Source organism: Apteryx mantelli, chromosome 12 (genome assembly GCF_036417845.1).
Source record: "Apteryx mantelli isolate bAptMan1 chromosome 12, bAptMan1.hap1, whole genome shotgun sequence".
Lineage (NCBI taxonomy): Eukaryota > Metazoa > Chordata > Aves > Apterygiformes > Apterygidae > Apteryx > Apteryx mantelli.
In genome coordinates, this window is record NC_089989.1 from 23,720,100 (window position 1) to 23,744,360 (window position 24,261).

The following is a 24,261-nucleotide window of genomic DNA, read 5'->3' on the forward strand; positions in this document are numbered from 1 at the left end:
TATTTGTGTGAGAATAGTAGAAGATTATTATTTTAAGGTTTCTTATAATGTAAGTAGTCATAGATGGTAAAGGCTTAACTGGTCACATATTATCAGCTGACTAGTGCCTGCCAAATATTAGTAAACACATTCATGTGTTCTGCTTTGGTTGTTAGATGATTTTTTGACAGATCTAAAGCATTATGTGTAAGTTTTGGGTTAGCTTTGAAAGCTGATTTTTTGACAGTGGTTTTACTGATCCTTCCTCTTGGAAGTAGCAAGTCCTATGATTTCAGGAAGATTTTTTTTTATATATATATATATATACGAAGAAGTATAAATATGTGCCAAACCAATGTGTGCAAAGCATCAAAAAGCCAAAAGGGTTATTTTATGTCTGAAGGGCAGATGTGACCACACTTTCTATTAAACCAGCTGGCAAGGCTTGGGAAGTGAACCCTCACCATCATGTTTAATCCTTGGAAAGTAACTTTCCTAAAGCAAAACATCTCTTGTATGGCAACCTGTCAAGATGCTTTTTCTTTCTTTGCAATTTGTGTGCATACACATACAAGTTTGGCTTGAATTTAATAGCCTACAATAACATGCTGAAGGCCCAGATACCTCATATTCCTCAGACAAAGAAACCATTTGATTATAAAAAGAAGATTAAAAACACCAGTTCTGGTTTTGAGGGTTTTTTTCTCCCTTTGTCTAAGTTGGAAGGAGGTTGAGATGTCAACCATTTTTTGATTGTCAGCAGTTGCAGTCAGGTTTGTGTAACTGCATTAAAGTGAGAAAACTTTATTTATAGGCATTCTGAACCTTTCTAACTTATATTTTGAAGAGTGTGGGAGAATGTGTTTTGTGTAATACAGCCACTGTTGGGACATTGGCTCAGTGATGACTGTCAGGAAAGGAGCCTATTTAGTGAATCACCAGTTGTGATGCGTTGCCTAAATCTAACCTTGTTTATGCTGCAAGAGTAAATGAGATCATAACATGAAGAATGTTTTAAAGACTAACAACTGTATTGAGTTTGTAAGAATCTGCATTCATTACCTTTGCCTCATGAATAAATTTGAAGGCTTGAATAGATTAGCAGGCTCTGTAATGAGATGGGAATGCATTATTTTGAATGGATCTGGATTGATTTAGACAGGTTTTGGGTTAATTATGTTTGAGACACTTTGGCTGTGACTAATAAGAAAATTACATGTAATCTAAACTTTAAGGCATAGAAACGAAACTATTGTGCTTGAACACTCAAGCTTCTTCTGCGATGTCAGTAACCATGCCTGTCCAAAAGAACACGTATGCAGAAAATAAAACACCATGAGGCAACTGGAGAGGAGTTGTTGGTCTGTATCATTGGAAGACCCTTGCTATAACCATTTTATCATGCTGTGTCTTAAAAAATCTCTCTTCAGCTGTTTCACAGGGATGTACTCTGCAAGTATTTTGTGATGCTCTCTGCGGTGCTTAATCTTAAGTAACAGTCCTTAATCTTAAAGCCACATATTAGTATGTAATAGGGAAAGCAGGAGGAAAGGAGAGGAAGAAGTAATTTCCTCTGAACAGATGGATAAGAATAAAACTGGGAACAGAGTAAAGGCTTTGACATAATGTTATAATAGGCAGATTCTAATATATCAACAAACTACTTTTATATACTGAAGTTAGAAGATGGAGATCAGGGTAACACAGACCTGGTGTATGTAATTTCTGTATTTATTCTTATCAAACGCATTAAATTTTCAGGCCCTTGTCACTGTATTATTTTAGATGCATTTAAATGCTTAATTTACATCATAAAATACAATTATGGACTATATTAGTAACCAGTAAATTGGACTATAAATGAATGAACACATGTAAATGTTAGGAAGAGTATGGTAATAATAATAATTGTTGTTATTATCTGTGCTTTTTAATATGCGCAAAAATCTCCTGAGGTAGATAACTACTATTACTGTAACAGCTGTTCCCATTTTACAGGTGGGACAACTAAAGCATAAAGAATTAGTAACTTGCCCAAAGCTTCAGAGGGACTGAGTATCAAAAATAGAACCAAAAATAGTGGTCATTTGTCCTTCAGCTGCTGCCTGAGCATGTCTTTATGGCAAAAGCCTATGAATGTCTCAGGCTGATAATCTAGCAAAGTTCAGTATGTTCTTTCTTGCTTGCTGAATGATTTTTATTCTATGGAACAAATTTTATCCTCTGTAAAGTTTACCACTTTAAAGTAAAGTTTACCACAGTATTTAACACGCTCCATCCTTTAAATTACTGGAAGGTATGCCTTGTCGTGAAGCAGTAAATCTAAGTTTAATGTTATCTTTTGCTGTCTTTACTGTGTGCCCATAATGTGCTCTCTCCCTCTTGGGGCTTCTTCATGTAGTATGGTGTGCTCTTCCATTGCTACCTACTAGTTTTCTCCACTGGGAGACGTGGTTGTGACCTGTGTCTCCACCAATAGAAATGAGGTAGCCGTTCCACTTGCACGAGCAAACTGCTAACCTCCCATTTCTCTCTTCACAACACATAGTGGAGATCCTCTTATATTCAGGAGGAGATCCAGATAAGCCCATATAGCCATTTATTCTGCGTAAAGCAGAAGCATCCCGGATGTTATCAGTCAAACTGGAACTGTTTTGGTTTGAAGACATTAGGTGTATCCTGTGAATCAGTAAGGCATATTGTTTTGTCCGGATGTCATTTCTCTCTTGTCCTTTCCTTTCCTCCTCACAGTATGTGCCCAAGTGTGTGTATATGCAAAGGAGGGAAGGAGAGTAGTGATGTCCTTTGTGAACTACTCATTCCCCTTTTATTGTAGCCTGGATTTGCCTTTTCTTCTGTCAAAAACTTCTGTCTTTTTTCAGACTTCTGGGTAATAATTATTTTGTATTGCAAACCCAAAATTCATGTTAATGCATCTTTCTACAGCATTCTCTTTTCTCCCTTTCCAACTTGCCTTTGCTCTCACAGTTGTCTTCTAACGTGCTCATACTTAGGACACAAAATCTAGCACTATTTATTCTTTCCCAACATCCCTCTGCACCTTGTAGCTGTTTTCCTCTATTACTGTTGCCCTTGGTGTCCAAGACTACTTCTCTCATCTGCAGGCTCAAACGCTACCTCATAGCCCTTTTCCCTGCTATTGGGCTCATTACTCCTACTTATTCCTACTTAGGCTGTTACAGGCTCCTGAACTGTTTCAGCCCAGTTCCTTGTGACTCTTTATTCCAAGCCTCCAAGGCTCAGCCTTTGCCTCCGCTCTCCCGGGCTGGGAAGGTGTCTGTGCTGGCATGGGATATCTCTTGCCCATCTGCACTTATGTAGCTCCATGGGCTTATGGGGCCATCCACTTTCAAGGGTTGCCTCTGCTGAGCCTGTTTGTTGGAAGAGCCCATCTACATATACTGATGTTCTCGCTATGAAATCACTGCGTGATGGAGAGTTGCTGGAGTCTGCAAAGGAAAGCGCCGCGCCCTGGGGTGAGGTTTGAAACATTGCAATGAAAGGGTAGAGTTGAGTCCCTCCCAGTGAATTCCATTGCCACAAGCTATATCAAAGCAGTTCACATCCTGCATATGGCTTGATTTAGAGACTCAATTAAGAGGAAACATTAAAGAGATAGCGAGAAGAGGGGAAAATGGGATCTGTGTGAGCCGCTAATTATTTACTTAAATAATTCAGTGGTTTTTACACTAATAGGTTGGAAAGTAAATACCACTTCACATAAATGTAGAATTTCATTATTTATTCACTGTTGAAATTGCGGTTTAATTAAGACTAAAGCCTAAGACTTTAAACCATTAATGAGACATATTGCTTTGTATAGCCTGTAAAGTACTGAGGGCTGGTATTCCTTAACACATAAGTGGATTATGCCATAGTACAGAATGCTGCTGTTTTACTAAGCAGTATTTTAATTTCTAGAAGAAGATAATGACAAGTTTATTAACTGTCATTTTTCTCTTTATTTAGAACTTTTGTTTATGGTATTCATTTTACTGATGAATAGTATGTGTGTAAGTGTGTGTAGTATGCTGAGAACAGGCAGGGATTGAGGTCCTCTGTTAAGTGATACATCAAGAACTGGTAGTGATCTATGATTAGCCTTTTGAACTTTCCCATAATGATTACGATGCTTGTGATTTAGTTGTTTTGTCACCACGCATTCATCTAATGGTGTACGAATGTGGTCCGTGTTGGAATGTGAATACAGTACAGTAGAAGCATTCCTGCAGAATGCTTTATACTTCCATGCTGATCAGTGGGAGGGGAGAAAGAAACAAAAAGTCCACGTTTTCAAAGAGTCTTAGAGTCCCAAAAAAGAGCCTGATTTTTCAGAGTAGCGAGCAGTTTTAACACGCCTTTTACATGCAGTTTCCCCTACTTTATAGTTGAAATGTCTGTAAAGTCCACACAGATAGGTGGTAAGTGAAAAACCCATAGCCTGCTCTTTGACTGTGAAATATAGAGTCTGGTTTGTCTGAGACACATGAATGCATTTGTTTTTAGAAGTCTGTATTTTAGTAAAATCCCAAGTACTCTATCAGGTGAAATAGAGAGCATTCCTCTGAAGCCTTGCCAGTACCTTCAGGCCAGGATTAAGGCATGCATTTTTAACAGCAAGATTAATTAGCTGTTGGAATAATTTACATATAGATGGGGTGGATACCTTTTTTTTAAATGAGGACTGGATCTCATTTTCCAGCCTAACCAAAAGTTATAGGTCTGGTACTGAAATTACTGGATGTAGTTCTGTAATTTAGCATTCATTATGTTGGAAGGTCAGACTAGGCAGTAGTAAATCCATTCTGGCTTCATAGACTCTAAGCGGGGAAAAAAAGCTATCATTTGCTCTTAGCAAGTTATTGTCTGGTTTGAGGTGCTATTAAATTAGTTTCACATGTGTATGTACTACAGTGATTTATGCAAGCCAATAAAAGTAGGAAAACCTTGATAAACTTCTGAAAATAGCGTATTTCTTTGTGTTGTAATTTTAACACTCTTGATTTTCACCTTTGACAAAAGTTGGAATCCCATTTGCATGTTCTGTGGATGTCTGATCAGAAAAAACTGTTGATGCCCTACATAATGGAGGAGAAGAAAAAACCCCAATCTCTATTAATGCAGTATTCTCTTCATGTTTGCTTGTTTGTTTGTTTTTTTTTTTAATATGTCTGTTTGTTAATTTTCAGGAAGCCTGGAGAACAGAAACATTCAAAAGAGCCTTCATCTTTGCAATGCATGCATCTGGCAGTTGTGGCATGTGGGGACCGGCTGGAAGAGACTCTCATCATGCTGAAATCAGCAGTTCTCTTTAGCAACAGAAGGCTCTGTTTTCATATTTTTGCCGAGGATTCCCTTAAGCCTGAATTTGAGAAGAAGGTGAGTTTCTTTGTCATTTGGTAATTTTTTTTTTTTTAAGAGTTAATTATAACCTGCAAATCTCTGAGCAAAGTTACGCTGACATAAATAAGTAGCAACTAAGCACTTTTTTACTATAAGCATGTTTCTAAACTCCTTATGCATGCATATTAAAAAAACAAACAAAAAAAGCTATGTAATGTCTAATTCCTTCCCCCATGTCTTTCAGTTACAGGAATGGCCTTCCTCATATACAAAGAAGTTTGAATACAGCATTTACCCAATAACCTTCTCGGTAGGAAATGGTCAGGAATGGAAAAAGTTATTCAAACCATGTGCTGCCCAGCGCCTTTTTCTTCCGGTAAGGCACCTGGATTTCTGAGTAGGTTGCTTCAGGAAAAGGTTTATTCCACAGAAAGGAAGCTTTGCTGGTGTAATATTAAAACCACTTTCAAGCTGAAACTTCCGTTCAAAGATATTTTAATCTGTGCTTTAGCTGCTTAAAAAACAAAACTGAAATCCAGACTTGCTTTTTCTCCTGCTAGCACACAATGTGCGTTTTTTATTTGTCTTCAATTCTGTTAGCCTCTCAGACTCTTAAGCTCAGTGCTAGAGCTCTTTCAAGGCAGATGCTGCATGCTTTCCATAAATAACATTCTTCTGAGCGTGCAGTCATCATATCCTCTTTACCCACTATTTCCCTTGGTATATGTTAGCCCTCAGACTGATGATTTCAGGAATCCCCTTTCCTGGTATTTTTCTTCTTTTTCCTAGACTGTCAGATTTGCCCCGAAGATAGTAATTCCAAGGTGCTTAGCAACAGGATTTCATGCAAGAGTCCCATGTGTGCTGGGATCTCCAGGTTCATTGAACATTTGTATTCTTTACTCTCTAATACTTACAGTGTCATAAACTGGGAAAATATTTTACGTTGCTAGAGAGGAAGAAGGTGTTACTAACAATTTTGCTTGTGCAGAATTCTCTGAATTTGAAAGAACTTCTGCTTAAACCAATTTTTGTGGAACTGGGAACATGCATCAAAAATATCCTGTGAATTGCTGTTGTTTGGGGTGACTCCAGTAAAGTGACATGCTATTCACATGATTCAGATTTCCTCATTGCTCTCTTATGAGAAATGGGGGGACAGAGAAATCTTTACTTTCTCAGATGGAAACAATCAGGAGCCAGCTGTACACCCAGATACATAGACTATGAATACATATGTGAGAAAATATGTGCTGTCAGCAGTTCTGTTTATCTGCCATTTAGAAGGAGATTTTCAAATGTGCCAGGACCAGATGGGCTGAAAGTAACTTGAACTTTAACAGAGATCCTCTCTTCCCTGACTAAGTCTTTGTATCACCTGGAAAACTAACCCTAAGTGTTAGCTTGTTCAATACAGATTTATGTTTGTAAGGATCTTGTTGAACAGGGTTATTTTCAATAGGTAAATGCAGTTCTCCTATTTCTACAGTACATTTTGGTACAGACCTCTCATCACAGAAGCTGCTTCACTCTTATTGATCATCACCTTTCTGATGACAAAGGGTTATGTATTCGTGGTAGTGCCTTTAGGCTGGGCAGTGCTTTTCAGTTCCCTTTTTGTCACTCGCATGTTGCCAAAGTTTGGAGTTCTCCAGTAACTTCTCTTAAGGCATACTGGACTGTTGGATGTTGTCTTAGCAAAACTATGAGGCAGCTTACACTGTAACTCCTTCCTTTGGGGGAATTGCAAGTTGTTGTGTGATAGGGCTGAAAACATTCAGCTTCCTCTTTGGTTTTTCTCACTGTTGTTAATATCAGGCTGAGGTTTATGGCTTGAATAGAAGTGGTTGTCTGAGAACAGTTGCAGCTGACACTAAATTGATAGGGGTAGAGTGAGGAAAACAAGTTGTAGTAATAGCTGGGGTGGCAAGTAACCCTTCAGTTGGACTTTTGGTACTCAGGTTCACAGCCTGGCAGAACCTTAGGTAGTTTCTGGCTTTATTTTTATGGTCCTTGATAACTAGCTTTTGATGTCCCCTTTGAATGAGACGTTGCTGTAGAAATCCAAGCCTTTCTTCTCCTGTGCTGCATTACACCTTTGAAGGAACCATGTATGGAGTGAACCACAGCAGCTGAACTAGTGCAGAAGGCAATTCTTTCACTCAAGGAGCAAGTTACATCTACGATCCAGGTGTTCAGGCTCCCAGCTTGCTTCACTATGTGGTTTAAGGGACCTGGGGGACCACCTCATCTCTCGAGAGAGAGAAATAAAGGACTGTTTATGAAAGCTGATAGGAACTTTTAAGATGCCATGGTTAGATCAAATTTAATTGGTTTCTGTTTATGTGGGAGAGGGCTGGTAAAAGAGGATTCTTATTGGAAAGCCTCCAGTTTTAAAGACTTTCTCTCCTTGCTCCACTTCAAAGAATAGTTATTGCCCACTGGGGAGGTTTTAGGTCCTGTTCATCCAGGCTTTTCCAGGAAGGGCAGTCCGCACACAGCAGGGGTGGAGGGTTGTGTGAGTAGGGGAGGGTTTCTAATATACTTGTTTAGATGGCTATTTTGAGTCGTATTTTAAATAAATACCAACAGGATGTCAGTAAGTACCCTTTTTTTCATATGCTTCCATGTCCTAAGCATTTTTAACTGCAGTGGCATAAAATGTGACTGGATTTGGGGAGGATCCCAGGAGAGCAGCAGTGGAGTTTATCAGCTGTTTAGTCCTCAGTTGTGCAGATTGTCTTGTTCCTGATAATGCCAAGCCCGAGAGGAATGTGAGCCCCTGATTCACAAGCGCCTCTCCTGCCAAGGAAGTCTCTCTTCTACAGCACCAGCAGGCATGTGAAAGTGGAGGGTAGAAGGAATGTGTTAAAGGGAACTTGTGTAAGAAACTTTCAGTGGTTTTACTCACTGATAAAAGTAGAGCTCTGGGATGTGTTCTTGCACCTTGTAGTAATGAAGTGTTTTGTCCTGGAGAGCATGCTGATGTACACAGCCTGAATTTGTTGAATTTGCTTGGGTTAGGGAAATACTAAGGAAGATCACAGGACCCTGCATTTTTTGTAGAGGAATTCTGTGACATCTGATCATACTACATAGACTTAAGGAAAATACATTGAACCTCAGTGTAATCTCGTAACAAGTCCATAGTGAATCTTTTGCTGCAGTCTATTTCTGTGAAACCGTACTGTGGGATCTACAAAGGCAGAGTAAGAAAGATGTGGATTTTAACATTAACACAAAATGAAACCTTAAAAATTAACTAAGGTTAAGTGTCCATTTTATTCTAGCACCTTGAGGATGGACTGATGGCAGCATAAGTGTTGTGTATCGCTATGAGGAGAGTATTGTTTTTAGGAGGATAATGCTTTTGGCAAACGTTACCTCACTTATTTTTGTAAACAGGAAAGATAGGATGGTGAAACTTTCCATATTGAGTAGCACTTTTATCCATGTGTCATCCAGCTCGGGGCATCTGGACATGATGATGATGGGCAGCTGTAATGCAACCTGAGACAAGTACTGTGCAGTGTTAAGAAGACTGGCAAAATCTAGCCTCTCTTAACTTTCAGGCAGCTCTGAGACATCTAAACACTGTGATTCACAGATGTAGAAACTGAACAGTTCCCTTAAATTCTCTGTCCCAGAAGCATGCAAGAAACGTGAGTTGTCTTACCCATCACCTTTTTATGACAAGCTGGTTATATTCTCTTCTCCTCCTTTCTCGCTCAAAAAAAAATAAAAAAAAGCCCTCAAACCCTGAACAACAAGAACGAAAGACCAAGGCTGCATCACCACCTTGAGATACTACCTGCCAGGTTGTTACCTGCAGTTTTACTTGTTGGTTCATGTGTGGTGTTGCCAGTGGATTGGGAAAGAATAAATCCTCATGAGACCAACTTTTTTCTGTTACAAATAGTTACAGTGGGAGGGTCTAGTCTGACTGGACTATAAGGATCACTGAGGATAATCCTAAATATCTGTTCTTCCAATGAGAGATCAACTGTGATATGGAAACTGTTTTGTAGCACTAACATGTTTGTTAAGACATCAGGATGTAAAGCTGTGTGGTCTAGTCTCTTGAATGTTATATTCTATAGACATAGCTTGCAGCAGTCTGTGTTGCTGTTTTGGAGTTACCAAAACAACCAGCTAAAGTATCATAAATGCTTAAGGGATTTTTGGATGATTTTAGTTCTGATAGTAACTAACATTTAGAACCCTTCTCAAAACACTTAATCCACTTAAGAGCTTTTAAGGTAGATTAACCTGATCCCTATATTATAGGTGTCCTCTTGAGTACATTGAAGTAACCTACCCAGTGGATCAGTAGCAGCACTGGGAACAGATGCCAGGCCTTTATCTAGACAAAAGGCTCTGACTCTGTTGTAACTTAATTGCTAATTAAAATTTGGTTAATTAACTCAACTTAGTGGAACTGCTACATTAGCATAAGGTGCAAGCTTAACTGTGATTTGTCCCTAGCTTCTGGACAAAGAACTGATAAACTGACATGCTAGCCAGTGCATACCATTAGGTAACCCAGCTTCCCAATACATCAATATATGCTTTCACAGTCATGTGTTATTACTTGCCAGCCTTGTTAACACAATCTAGAGAGTCAGAAGTTGTGAAATCAAATTACAGGTAATTGAGTATTTAAGCGAAGTGTCAGGCTAAGTATAGCAAGTTCTGAGCAGAACTTTCTGACAGGTTTATTCAGAAAACTCTGTAAAGCTGCAGAAAAATTACAGTTCTTTTAAGCTGTAAGTGCCTGTAGAGCGAAGATGACGACAACAGCAGTAACCCCATATTCCTGACCATTTGTTTCAAAAATCATGGTCTGTCAGGTATGTCTACATGCTTTGTGCCAGCAAGCATGAATTCAGAGTACCAGACGCACCCTTGTGTTGCTCATGCTGCAGGTCAGTCAGATGCATGTCACTTGTAACCTGCAGTCGTGTCCCTCTCGTTCACCCCCCTGGCAGACGCGGTGCTCTGCCAGCCCTAGCTGTGCAGTGTTGGGGCAGAGCTAGCTGCATCTGCCTCATGGTACTGAACTGCTCCCCAGCATAACTCCTTTGACATCCACGGAGCAATACAAGGAACTTCTGTAGCCACAATTTTTGAAATTAAATTCTTCTGCTCAAGGCCAAGTCAAACGCACAGCCAGAAGAGGATGTGATCAGTTCATACCGACATGCACAGATTTAAAAAAGTCTTAACATTCCTCACATGAAAGAGAAAAGAGTGAAGGGCTTAAAAGAGGAAGCACAGCTTTCCTTTTAGGCTATTGGGTGTCAGCTGCAGGGCAGCACCTTGGACACAAGGAAGAATCTTTTGCCAAACCAGGAATGAAGAGTGTGTTTATTGTAAGCAAAGGAATACACCTCTGAAAACACAGAGTCAAGTGCCAATATACAGCCAGTTCCCCCCAAAATTAAATATTTCCTTAAATCCATTCAAATAGAGCAAAATGATTAGGGCACATTGACTTCCACAGATTTAAATTTATGCGCATGTTTAAGATTATTGAAAGAATAATTTTCTGCTAAAAGATGTGGTGTCCACACTGCCACTTATGTTTGAGAGGAGCTCCCATGAGCAGCCATTAAACTTTACCCTCTGCTAGAAAATACCTGAACATGCCTCTACCAGGGCACCCTCAATAAATTTATTTGGGCTACAGTGTGCTGTGGATCCCCCAGACAAGAAAGTGTAATTACTTCTAATGATGCTCTGTTTCTATTCACCTGTTGTCTCTTGTCTTGGACTAGATCCTTTTGGTCTTTTTTTTCGGTTGTTTGTTTGTTTGTGTGTTTTGATTGTGTATTACTTCACATAGTAGGTCCCTGTGAATTAAGGCTTGTAGGTGCTACAGAAAAAAATGCAATGTCCTGGATATCCTTAAGCTGAAAAACTTTCTTCTTTTCAACTACCTTTCTTCTACTGATCTGCTCTTAAAGTAGCTTAAGTATTAGATCCCAAGATATTCAATATTCGCCTCAAACTCTGGGCTCTTCACTCTCGAGTGTTTTATTGGACTATTAATGTCGCGCTTTGTTGATACCTTCGTATGCTGTTTTTGTTATTTAGCTATGAGGCCAGCAGAAAACAGTGGGAGAAGAATTCTTCATAGCGTATTGCTGTAACCTTCCACCCAGCAGTGATCTGTGTTGTGATGGACTTGATTACATGGAGTTTCTTATAAGCATAACTTGTGTTTAAAATGTACAGACATTTACCTTGTCCTGCTGTGTAGGAAGAACATAATAGTTATGTCAGAAATATGGGTCAGGGCTTTGTTAAACTTGGCTAAATGTCAGTTTGAATCCCAAAGTGTTCAGTCAGGTGAAAATCTCATTTAAGTCAATACTCGAGGATTTGGAATCTTAATGGAGGCCTGTTGAGCATGCTTAGAAGTAATTTTTTTTCACTTTTCAAAATTTTGAAATGTTGTTCACTCTGTGTTTCACAAGTAATCTTTAGTCAGGATACGTTTCATTTCATGTAAAAGTCAAATTTTAACAGAGCTTATTAAGTTACCCACATAAATAGGAAAGTTTGGCAATAGTATCAGTGCGATTGGACGAGTGAGTGATGGTTTCTTTCCATGACCTGATATGAATCATTAACAGTTTGAATTTACCTTTCAAGTAGAGAAAGAAGAGAAATAGAGCTTTTGACTTAGACTGAAGTAAGAAAATTTCAGTCCTTCAGGAATTTTTGGACAGTGTTAGAAAATAATGAAGAAGAGCAACAAAAATTTAATTGAAACTGTTAGTCGACCTTAGCTAATAGTATTTACTACCTAACAAACAACCTAACAAATAGGTGGTGCAAACATCAAGGGAATTTTCACATCCCGTTGAAGCACTGTATGATTTACCCTGCTAAAATTAATGAATGAACATGTAAGGACTTGGATAGCCACAAGGGGGAACACTGTCAACAAGAATAGATTGAATATCCTGGATCTAATTATTTTACAATTTACACCAGTGTTGTTCCTTTCAGACTTGACTAACTTTACTGTGGTTATTCCTGATATAGACTCTGATAACAGAGATCAGAATCTAGCATGAAAAGTTTTATGACATTTCTATTTAGCAAGCAAAGTTTGCTCTTTAGGAGAACTTACATAATTTTTTGTGATCAATAGTGAATTTTTTTTTTAATTAAGGTAGACCATTTCTATATGTTAAATTAGGTTGTGTGACTGATTGTGAAAGCATCTTAAACATACACGCACACATACACAGAGCAGCAGTTTCATCCTATATTATATAGTGTATTATTATCAATACTAATCCTTTCAGAATCCATACCATACTGTGTGCAAAAAATACATCTCTATATTCTATGGTTAATTTTTCTGTACAACCGTACCGCTTACAGATCTTTAAAAGAACTAACAAGGCTATGCAAATATATTCCTTGCATTTTATTTCTGAACTTACATTAAGTAGGCCTTGCAGGCTACATCACAGGTTGTTTTGAGAGCTAAGTGGATTACTGTTTCGCATGAAGATTAGAATCTGACTTCTGTGCTCTGGTAGCTGTTTTGCCTGGCAGGTTTAAAAAAAGTTACTTGATAACTGTTGTTCTGGTATGTAATGACATTCAGCTGGTGAGTCAATAACTCTTTTAAAATTCTTAGTTTAAAATAAAGTACCTTTTGCCAATAATCTCCCTTTTTGTTGTCTGCTTGGTTTCTCTTTCATCTCTCTTCCTCTCCTCACTGTGCAAACCCACAAGGTTATTTTAAAGGATGTGGATTCTCTTCTTTATGTGGACACTGATGTTCTCTTCCTGAGGCCCATCGATGACATCTGGCACATCCTGAAAGAGTTCAACTCCACACAGCTAGCTGCTATGGCCCCAGAACATGAAATACCAAAGATTGGCTGGTATAGTCGATTTGCGCGTCACCCTTATTATGGGACAACTGGAGTCAATTCTGGAGTCATGCTAATGAATTTAACGCGGATACGCAGCACTCAATTCAAGGTGAGAAGAAATAAAACTATTGCAGAAACCAGTGATTTATGTATTTTTAATATCATGTAAAATATTTTAGTATAAAAATAGTAAAATTTAGAATTTAAAGAATCTGAAAAATATAGAATGCATATTTGGATACTAAAACCAGTTGTCGTGAAAATGACTGTTAAATAAAACTTCCCCACTGAATTGGTGGAGCACTGAGAACTTGCAGATGAAACAGTCCTTTAGCAGTAGTATAACTGGCTTCTTTGACATTTCACTTTCCCTTCAAAGGTACATGAAAGAATTAAACTCAAGGATCTTCAGTGCAGTCAGTGTATTATTTTTTAAATTATGAAGGTTTAGGCAAATATCCAGAGTAATTGGTAATTTTTTGCTTTTGCTGTAAATAACATTTTGGATCCTGTTGTGGATCAAGTGATGCTGTTAATTGATATAAATGAGAGGGGAACCCTCTCACTCTTTAAGGTGGTATCTCCCCCTTTTTGTGAAAGGCCTGACTTGTTAAATCTATTTGTGTTGGTGAGCATTTATTCTCTTTAGAAACTTTGTTTACCTCTGAGTGGGCTTTGTCCTTAATCAAGGCCAGGGATTAGCTGTACTATTATAGGAACAGCTTGAGTAAAAAACTTGCTCTCAATATCATAATTCCCCTGGAAGGGAAAAGGAAGATCATTTTTAGCCTGAAATTTTCCTCCCTTCAACACCTCAGTTTTGACCTTGTCCCTCCTCTACCAAGCAATTGAAAAGAATAGATCTAAAACTCTTCCTACTCTATGCATTTTTCACTTTTTCTCCATCCCGTTGCTCAGAATAGGAAGACTCTGAATAGCAGGAGCTGACATCAGAGCTAGACCCAGGAGACCTTGCTTTCCTGTTTAGTCAGATCAGGAGACCTGGTTGTGCTCTATTTTTCTGACCCTTTCCATGTCTAGCATTTCCTAGCAGTTCTTCATTTTTCATTTAGGTATCTGACATGGCTTAGGGAGACTGAAAAATATGTGGGTGCCACTTTCTCAAAGTCATACACGTCATTGCTGTTCAGTATTAACCCACTGCTGCTGTTTTTCTGCCCTGCAGAACAGCATGATACCATCTGGTCTGACTTGGGAGGAAATGTTGTATCCATTATACCAAAAGTACAAAAATTATATTACGTGGGGAGACCAGGATTTACTAAATATTATTTTTTACTTTAACCCAGGTAAGTAATGATTCTTAGTCATGATCATCTGTAGTAAGAAAATTTCTTGAACTTGCAAAATTCGAAGAAAGTGCTGTTCATTATTTTTAATATGCATAATATACTCACGTACATAATGTGCATAATATGTAAGTCCACCTAGGATTTATATTCTGTGAAAATAATTCTGAAGGTTGTGCAGGTAGTGGGGCTCAGACTTGGTTCCTTTGAAGATATGAATCTGTTTTCTGGAGATTCTGAGAAAATAAGGAAACAAGCACATATACAACTTGAACTTCATTCCTGCATTTGATCATTAATTTAATGTTATGTTTCCATTCCATATGTGCCCCACTGGACCAGGGCCTAGCTGAACAATGTGTTTGTTTCTGGTGTTTATTTGAATGTTAAATTGCCAAACTTTCTCCAAAGCTATCCTCTATTTTTCTGAAAGGCAGTTGAATTCTGATACTTATGTAAACAAGTAACAATGCTAGTATAAATAGAAAACAGGCTCAGCTGTTGAATTATCTTCTTTAAAACTGTTGCCCTTCCTAGCTTCGCTCCTCCACCAAAAGTTATTTTTCAGAGAAAGAAGTTTCCCACCTCTCAGCTGGATGACCCATCCTCACTAAACCCCAGAATGATGAGGTCGTCTATACTTCCGTTTCTTAGATGTGTGTGTATTTTATGCTCTTCCTTTATTCTGCTTGCTCTGGGACTATAAAGAACTATGGAGGACTTTAAATCTCTCAAAGCTGTGTTCCCAGAGAACAGATGGGATACCCCACCTGTCCAAGAGATTGCAAATGCGGAGCAGAGGGACAGTGTGACCAACAAATATGTACTTGTAAGCCCAACAAAATGAAGTCGTATCTGATTCATGACTGTCATTCTTGCTCAGTGCCTCCCTAAACAATCTGTAGCATTTTCAGCTTGTCCTTCATTTCCCCCTGAATTGGAGTCTTGCTTGCAAGGATGCAGATTTCCAAGGAACTAGCAAGTTTTAGGCATCTTCATTTTAAAAGGGTGTGACTTCTGTCACAAGTGGTAAAACGCAGTTTCTGGAAATCCAGCCTCTTCTAAATATTTTGCATTTATTACTCAGAAATGACTTAAGGCTCTTCCAAAACCAGGAACATTTGGAAATACAGGAATTTCAAAATTGCAGCATAATACACGTTTCCCGAAGAAGCTAAGAGCCTTGTTTCATACATCTGAATACATCGAGTATCAATTCTTATTTGCTTTTGCTTGTTTCCTATGTGACCTTGTATTCCCTCAAGTAATCTTGAGAACAGAATAAGTTTGGATTTATCTTTATTTATTCTGTTCCCTTTTCTTTTCCTCTAAGGAGTCATAGGGTATGTGACTGAATGTACCCAAATTCAGACAAAAAAGGGAGAGAGCAAAAGCAAAGCAGTAAAGTAACATCTGCGTACTGCAGACAGATGTCAAACATCAGTGTCCCTGGCACACCATGCAGTAGCCTCAATTCTAGGGAAAAAAAGTGGAAGAAATCTTCATTATGAAATCACAAATTACTTTCCAAAAAGAAATGCATGTCATGTGAATGGGGTCTACCAGAGGAAGAAAAAGATGAAGCCAGATTAGTTGTCAGATCAAACTCAAGCTGCTCACTTAAGAGTGCAAAAGAAAAGATTGCAAAAACATTTGAACTTTGTAATGAGGGGATTCTCTATCAAATCCACATGTTGAGATTCTTTTCCGCACCATAGCCAGTCTTTTCCTCATAACTAGTAAATAATTTTTGTGAATTACGTAACATCAGACTGCACAAAAAAGAAAACAAAAGAACTTGAGACTACTAAAACAGAAAACTAGACTTTCCTGAGGTTTTAAAATGCTGAATTGTTAAAAATGGCCTGGGAACGAATCAGAAATGAAAAACTGAGTCATTTAGTTAAGTCCACTGCAGATGGCTTTTTGTAGATACGATGTATTGGCTAAAAATACGCAGAACCTGGGGCCTGAAAAGATGAACCTTTTTTCCCATGTCCCGAGGCAGTTCTGATGTTTAACAGATTTGAAGGCTTGCAGAGCAACTAGAATCCAAGCCCAGCTGCAACAGCGAATCTCTAAGAGCGTCTGGTGAGGAGAAGCTTATGAACACTCAAGTGATATGTACAAAAGCTGATAAGCACCTGGTGACATACTTTCACCAAAATGACCTGTTGAGGAGTTGTACTTGCAAACATCTGCTGGGGCTCACTGGAAAGATTCTTGTTAACTGTAAGAGGATTGGGATCAGGGCGCTACAGCTCTTCCTGTCCTTCCAGCAACGCTGGGGAGCAATTCTGAATGTGTGATAGGCCAAACTGAATGGAAACTACTTAAAAACTACTCTTTCTTGAGCAGTCTCCTGATAGGCCTTACGGGAAGAAATGTCTCATAAATATTTTCTCTTACTTCCTCAAGAAACACACAGGGCCAGCCATGGCCTTCCTGAGTATGGTGAGCGGAAGATAAAGAAAGGCCAAGTGATGAATTCAGTCTTCAATGCTTCTGACATGACCTGTCAGCACAGTGCAATGATTCATTGTACTCCATTTCCGTAGCGAAAAGGTCACAGGGGTTGGCATGACTTATTGTAAGCATGTTGCAAATACTGTGGATGCATGGAGAAAGCTTTAAAACAACAACAACAAAAATCAATAGGGGAAATGAGGTTACAAGCCCTTTTGAAAAATTAGAGAAATTAGACTGATCTTTAAAATAACCTGGACTTATAAAATTAATGGATGACAAGTCTTAGAAGGGCTATGGATAAAATACACTACTTCGTATGGTCTGCTGTATCTCGGCATAGCAAATTGTCATAACCTCAATGAAAGCTTCAGCAGCAAACACTGGATATACTTTGCAAGCTTTCCCATGCTATCTCCAGAAGGATTCAGGATTTCGCATAACCCCCACTGATGTATGTACTTACATAATCATTTCTGTAACTTCGAAAACTTCTACCAGAGGATGCCATATAGTACTACATAGTGCATAGTCTCTGGGTTTGATTCTGTCGTTTTTAACTTTGTAAAATGCACTCTTGGTTTGTGTTTCCAGCCAGCCTTTCTGTTACACTAGAACTAACAGAAAAATGGGGTAGCAGTGCTAAGACACGTATAGTCATCCCTGAAAAAATGAAGCTTCCATATCTAGCTGCTGCTTTGGGTCTTTGTGAAGGAAGTAACTTTAAATGTTTCTGATTGTCAGTCCCAGCTTTTCCACAGAAACATGATTTAACTTGTTATAACTCTTGTTCAATGTGTCTTTTTCCCCCCCTCACCATCTCTCCTGACTGGCACTGCCAGAGTGTCTCTATGTGTTTCCCTGTCAATGGAACTACCGGCCTGATCACTGTATGTATGGGAGCAACTGTAAAGGTGCAGAAGAAGAAGGTGTCTCTATTCTGCATGGAAATAGAGGTGTCTACCATGATGACAAACAGCCTACGTTCAAGGCACTCTATGAAGTGATACGTGATGTAAGTCTTCTATTTCGATAGAGACAGTCCTTCTATTTCAATATAGATTATAACTTTAACCAGATCACTCAGACTGCTATTCCAGCAGATCAGACTGAGGATAGTCATACTTTATGTATACCTGTCAGTCACAAAATAACAAGGTTGCTTTAGCCTGTTCTATTTTACTGTGTGTGTGTGTATTTGAGAGAGATGGTTTAAACAGTCCTCCTCCTTGTTACAGTAAAATTCTAACCCAAGAGGCTGATAAACTGCTTTTCTATAGTGCTGTGGGTGGAAGGAAGTGTTTGGTTGGAGATATTCCTGCTGGCACTGCAGCTCTGATCTGTAAGTGCCCAGGGAGGCCTTGGACTCCCTGAGCACCTAGAGCCTCTGGGCACTTGGAAGGCAGAAGAGGTTGTTCAGTAGCTTGCTTACAGGCGCAGATCCATATTTCCACTTTGATTAGGAAGAGTTAAGTTGTGGACTGTGTTTTCTACGGCACGGTATGTGCTTCAGGGTTACTTCACTTTTCCTGGTCCATATACAAAATATCAGATTGGCTGTCACCAGCTGATGTAGCTGCACATAATCTGCACGTGTATGGATACATGCATTTGTGCTGAAGTTTCCTGATTCTGTTTCATGTGCTGACTTATGCTGAAGAGCATTGCAAATAGCTATCCATTGCTGGCCACAGGGAGGAGAGATGTTTTTATATATTGTCCTGTAGGAGAGCATTGCATTGACTTAGGCTACGTCTACATCAGTAAGTAGTGCAGCACAACAGGAGCAGATTCGTGGAGCAAAACAGTTGTTGCTGAGGACCTGACATCCACAGTCTTGGTTTTCAGGAGTTTTACTTCAAGATAGCTTTGGACTGGTCCTGTGGACTTGGAAGCCTGTTAGCAGGAATGTGTTAAGTGTGCTCCTACAGGATATTTTCACCTTTAGTTTTATCCAAAAGGAACTCAGTTCCTGCTTTCCGAGATAGTGTCCACTCACCATACTTTGGATTGCATTGCAGAGCAATCAGGAGATTCGCTTCAAAGGTGAACTCCTGATCTAAACAAAAACAGTATCTTTCCTGTGTCCTCAAGTTGCTCCATCGAACAGGAGCACCTTCAAGTAACTACTTCACTTATATGTGAACAACCTTACCCTCTACAATGTCCGTTTCATAACGCAGTACCCCTACATTAGTAAACTTGCTTTAAATATAGAGTCTAGAAATACAATTTCTGTGAAGTTGACTATTTCAGATAATAAGCCTAGACAGACTTTTCTGAAAGCAAGCACTCTCAAGCAGACCAGTGTCCAAATGTTTGAAGTTGATAGGCTTTGATGACACTTTGGAAAGGTGAGGAACAACTCATTACCTACCTGTATAAAGCTTTATCTTACAGCAACTTTTAAATGCCATTTTACAACTACTGCAAATAATAATTCTTTTTTTCTTTTCTTTAGTTTCCTTTTGAAGACAATCTCTTCCAGTCTTTGTACTACCCTCTTCAGTCTAAGTTTCTGGATACAGTGCACACTTTATGTGGGAGAATTCCACAAGTATTTCTGAAGCAAATTGAGAAAACTATGAAGAAGGTGTATGAAAATCGTGTCATTGTCTACTTGGGAGCCAACCACAGATACTAAAAGTAGCTATATTTTTATGTAGAGTTTTTCATTCTTATACCCAGATCTCATGAGGCATATGAATGAAGAGTATGACCTCTTCTACTTAAACTCAGAAATAAAACGTTTTCCTTATATAATTTCCTAATAAGCTCTGAAATTACAAAATGGCAGAAATGCTAAAAGTCCATATAAACTTTCCTTTTTTTAGACTTTTTGTTTACTTCCTACATTTCCCTCAGTTGTTACAGGGAGAGCTGATGACTCTCACTTTTCTTTGATGAAATTAGTTTGGTTATTTGTCTACAAACAGCTGTATTTGCTGTAACTTTTTTTTTTAAGTTGTGCAAAACTCTGTACTGATCTTAGGCTTAACAAAGAAGTGACAGTTTGAGCTATTTAATACCTAGGTAATATAACTCTTGGTGATTCTTGGGTGTCATGAGAATGCTGAAGTACAAAAAAGATCACTTTTATGATAGGATGAGTTAAAATTTACTATGCTGAAAGGAAAATATTTGCTTAAAATTGCACTTCTCTCTGAAGATATAGTACCTGCTATTCTTCGCAGATAACACCGAAGATTTCTCGCTTAAAAAGATTAGGGGAATAGAAGTGTCTATTTACTTTGCATTTTACAGCACTTTTTGTCTAGTGATTGTCACTTTTCTCCTTTGCCATTCAGTTGTTTTGTGAGGGCTTCTCCTAAAGGAATTAGGAGGAAACCATTAAAGCATAAATAGGAAAGCAGTATGCAAGAATTGGGAAGGGAATGTAGTGGAGGGAGTGGCACCTACAAAGTTAATTTACTGCAGAAAGAGAATCCTTTCTTGCATGTAATATAGCTGTGGTGTTCACCCTCACCCTCCTTCAGTCTTAACGTATCCCCTAAGTTGCTAATAGTAGCTACATTAGACACAGCGCAAGAATATTGTGAATGAAGAGTACAAAAGCAGGTACTATTGACCTATTTTACTCTTTAATTAATCCTCTTCAATTGCTATTTACTGCACAGTAATAATTGTATGCCACTGAGAACCTTTCTTCCGTCCCTTTGTTGGGAGACCGAGAATGCTCTCTGACCACCTCTTCTGTTTTGCCAAAACCCCCTTGTTCTGTGGCATAAAAATGTATTTCTTCCTGCCACTTTCATTCCCTGAAGCAGAGTTTTATGCTAGGATTATAATGAATAGCCTCAGAGTGAAAGGAGGTACAAGATGGCTTTGACATTTATTTAAAGTACTTAGTTAAGATGATCATCGTGCTTTTGAAATCTAACAGTATGCACATACTTAGGTATGCTTATTAAAACTTGCAGTAGCTAAAAGGTGCTAAGGAGAGGTTATTGGGGAATTGGAAGTAATGGCACTCCTAAGGAGCAATGATACAACGGGAGACTCACAGAAGGTGTTTTCTAAGTGTAGGCCCTGAGGGATACATGTAGCAGAGTGCTTCTAGAAATCGACTGAGAAAATAACCTTACCTTTCAAGTTTGCTCAGCAAAAAAAAAAAAAAAAAAAAACCATTACTTGGAACTACACATTTTTATATCTAGTAAGCAAAGTAGGAAAGGGCTGAGGAAGACAAGATACACGAAGCTTTTCTGTAATGAAAGGAAAATGGCTACAGATTGTATATCCTATACAGGTACCATGTGGTTAGAGATAAATATTCAGTATGCAGGGATGATGGAAAGGATGTTTCCTTAGTTGAAAGAGTGGAATTTCTGAAGAACTGCAGTTTTTGGGATAGCTCCCCTTACCAGTCATGACGTATGCACGGTTTCATAAGAAAACAATCTCCAGCAGAAAGTCCTCTTAGCTTGCACGTACCTCTCTCCTCGTGTGGCAGCTGCCCGCCTGTCTCTCTCCACCCTGCTGGAGCTCGTATTGCCATCAGACCGACGACAGGAGGGAAAGCACAGGCTTTGCCAGCATCTCGGGCTGCCAGGACACAGGCTGTATAGAGAGTTAAATGCTGGCAGCAGCTTTTCCCAAATACAGAGTGTGAAAACGGACGTGACGTATGCACAAGCATGCTGTGTGCGTGCCGCAGCACAGCAAGCCGCCCTGCTAGGAACCAGCCGAGGGGTGTAGCTGCCCCGGCGGGAGCTGGGATTGAGGGGCCTACGGGCTTGGTCCTCATCCTGGCGACTTCATGGTATGCCTATGCTAGCCCTCGCAGGCACGACAGCCAAACAGCGATGTCTGTGGTTTGTGTTTCTGTGGGCTGCAAAGCCTGATCAGCAATTTGTGCGTGTTTCTGGCTCAGACCCATTATCATATGGTCTTTGCCATGTAAGTGCAAATAGATGCGCAGAGGACAGGAGCAGCTCTGCAGTGATTTCGACTGAAAGCCCAGAAAAACTTCCTAATGGGAACCAGGAACCAGAAACACGTTTAAACTTCAGTGTGGATGTTACTGTCTCTCACAACTTTGATTGAAGTTTTAGTGGTCACTTAAAAAGAACAGTACTTTTTTAGCTACAGAGAAAAGTTTGTAAACATAACCCAAATGAACCTGAAAGACTTCAAAGCCAGAAGGCAATAAAAGGAAAATTCAACCTGCTGGTTTAAAAAGTGCAAGATAATGTAAGCCTAATATATGACAGGTAAACCTTTTAGGCTGGCAATATTGAGAACTTGTAAAAATATAAGGTTGCTTTTTGTTCTGTTTTTTTAATATCAGGATAAAGCTGGTCACAGGTCAAGTGAGGATAGATGAGACACATGCTGGGCACTTCAGGTGCCTCATCTCTTTGGTATCTACAGGCCACAGAAAGTTGCTGGGCAAAAGTCTTGTTACCCAGGCGGTTGTGGCTTTGCGAAGTCTCTGAAGTTGAGTAGGCTCTGATTGCGCAAACTGTGATTCAGTAGGACCCTGAAACTATGGGCACATTACCATGAAGGAATGGTATTCATTACAAAACAAAGGCAGTATTACATATAAAATTATTAGAGGTTAAAGCAGTGCTTTTTATGTTTACAGGAGGTGCTATATTATTTTCAGAAAGAACTGTATTATGTTCCTAACAGCTATTAAAATATATGAAGTATATGCTTTAACATGAAGACTTCTGGTAATGTAGTATCAAATTGCAGGAATAATGGGGGGAGGTTCCCCCATACTGTGCTTTTTTTGAGAAAAAAGCTGTAATTTGATATCTCCAAAGTGTTTTAAAATAATTATATAATTTTGATTTTTCCATTCATTAGAATTATTAATTTATATTTTATTACAGCTTCCAATATCATGTTATATTTCAGTTTTAACAATAGTTGATTCTAGTATTAATCTTGTTTAGAAACCAGCTGTATTTCATACTCATGGCTAATTCTTTGTTAATTAGCCTTCATTTATTTTAATAATGGGATGTGTAAATACTTATAGACTTTATATCTTTTTTTTTTTTCCCTTCCTCTTACGTATTTTAGTTACTTCCAATGGTATAACATAACCAAAACACCTTTGTTAATGTAACACATTGAGCAGTGTCATCATAACATAGGGGAGAGCACCAAATAGTTTTCTGTAAATGAATATAAACTCTGGCACCCTAAATGTGTTGATTACAAAGGAAAAGAATCACCTTTCATGTTGAGAAAGAAGGAATAGAGTATAGCCCAAAGAACTGTGCCCTGGTTATTTGAACGTAACCCCTAACCCAGCAAATGCTTGATACTCTGAATTCTACCTGTGTAGTCAGTAGGCATATATGCAATGCATAAAGTTAAGCATGTACCCAAGTCCTTGCTGTATCAGCGTCAAATATTCAGGTTTTAAATTTGCTATATTATACTTGAATTTGCTGAAGATGGATAAATAGGGGCCTTGTATTAAGAGCTGCTAAGCACCTCCTTTTAGCCCAAAGCCATTTAAGAGAGTGTCAGGCTACAAATGCACATTGTACAACAAAGAACTGCCAGGATGGGAAGCATTTGGTTGCATCATTTATGTAATATGAGAGCTTTTTTAGGCTATTTGGCCACATATTAGAAAGTGGGCTTAGATAGCTTTGCTATCATTTCTCTTTTTTACAGATAGAAACTGGAAACTGCTGTGTGGATGTATTTGTGTGTGTGTGTGTGTGTGTACACCTACACAATAAAAGTGTATGTGTAAGAATTATGTACCATTTCTGTATCATTTAATTGCTTGTATATTTTTATTTGACAGTTTGTTTATAGCTCCCAAGGAGGCACAGCAGTGCATTTTTATGTTAATTAAGATCCTCTGGCTTACCGTACAAATAAATGAAATTTTAAGCAAACTCTATACATTGATAGTTTTCTTTTAAATGTAAGAATTTTTAAATTTGGTACTAGTCGTGTTAACATTTAAGTGTAATATTTTCCTCCATGTCCTTTTTGAAGAGTTAGTTACTTTATATACAGTTGACACCTGAATTCAATGAAGTTTGCTTTTAAATTAGCTTCTAGGGAGGTTGTTATATTCTTTGTTATGTTGTGGGGTGTTTTTTTTTTCTGTTCAAGGTAAAAGACGTGCAAGGACATGGCCTGGAGGAAATGTTAGCTTCTGTCAGCCTCATATTGCATTTACAAAGAATATCTTCACTACACAACGCAATACAGTGTAGTGATCCACGAGCAAGGTCAGG

General features: G+C 38.7%; 1 protein-coding gene across 3 annotated transcripts in view; it reads left to right on the plus strand.

Annotated features, from left to right (window-relative positions):
* The window catches only part of GXYLT2 (glucoside xylosyltransferase 2), a 31,117-nt gene that overhangs the window by 2,303 nt on the left and 4,553 nt on the right, over positions 1-24,261 (plus strand). For 2 of the 3 annotated variants that reach the window (XR_010885405.1, XM_067303499.1), the window contains exons 2-7: positions 5,190-5,379; positions 5,588-5,719; positions 13,102-13,353; positions 14,431-14,554; positions 17,863-18,035; positions 19,482-19,666. Coding sequence is in view for 2 of the 3 variants with exons in the window: in XM_067303499.1 (XP_067159600.1) it covers positions 5,190-5,379; positions 5,588-5,719; positions 13,102-13,353; positions 14,431-14,554; positions 17,863-18,035; positions 19,482-19,664 (1,054 nt within the window). In the remaining variant the exon portion in view is untranslated. Of the gene's footprint in view, positions 1-5,189; positions 5,380-5,587; positions 5,720-13,101; positions 13,354-14,430; positions 14,555-17,862; positions 18,036-19,481; positions 23,914-24,261 lie in introns of those variants that run through there. The other variant, XM_067303500.1, reaches the window with a different exon arrangement.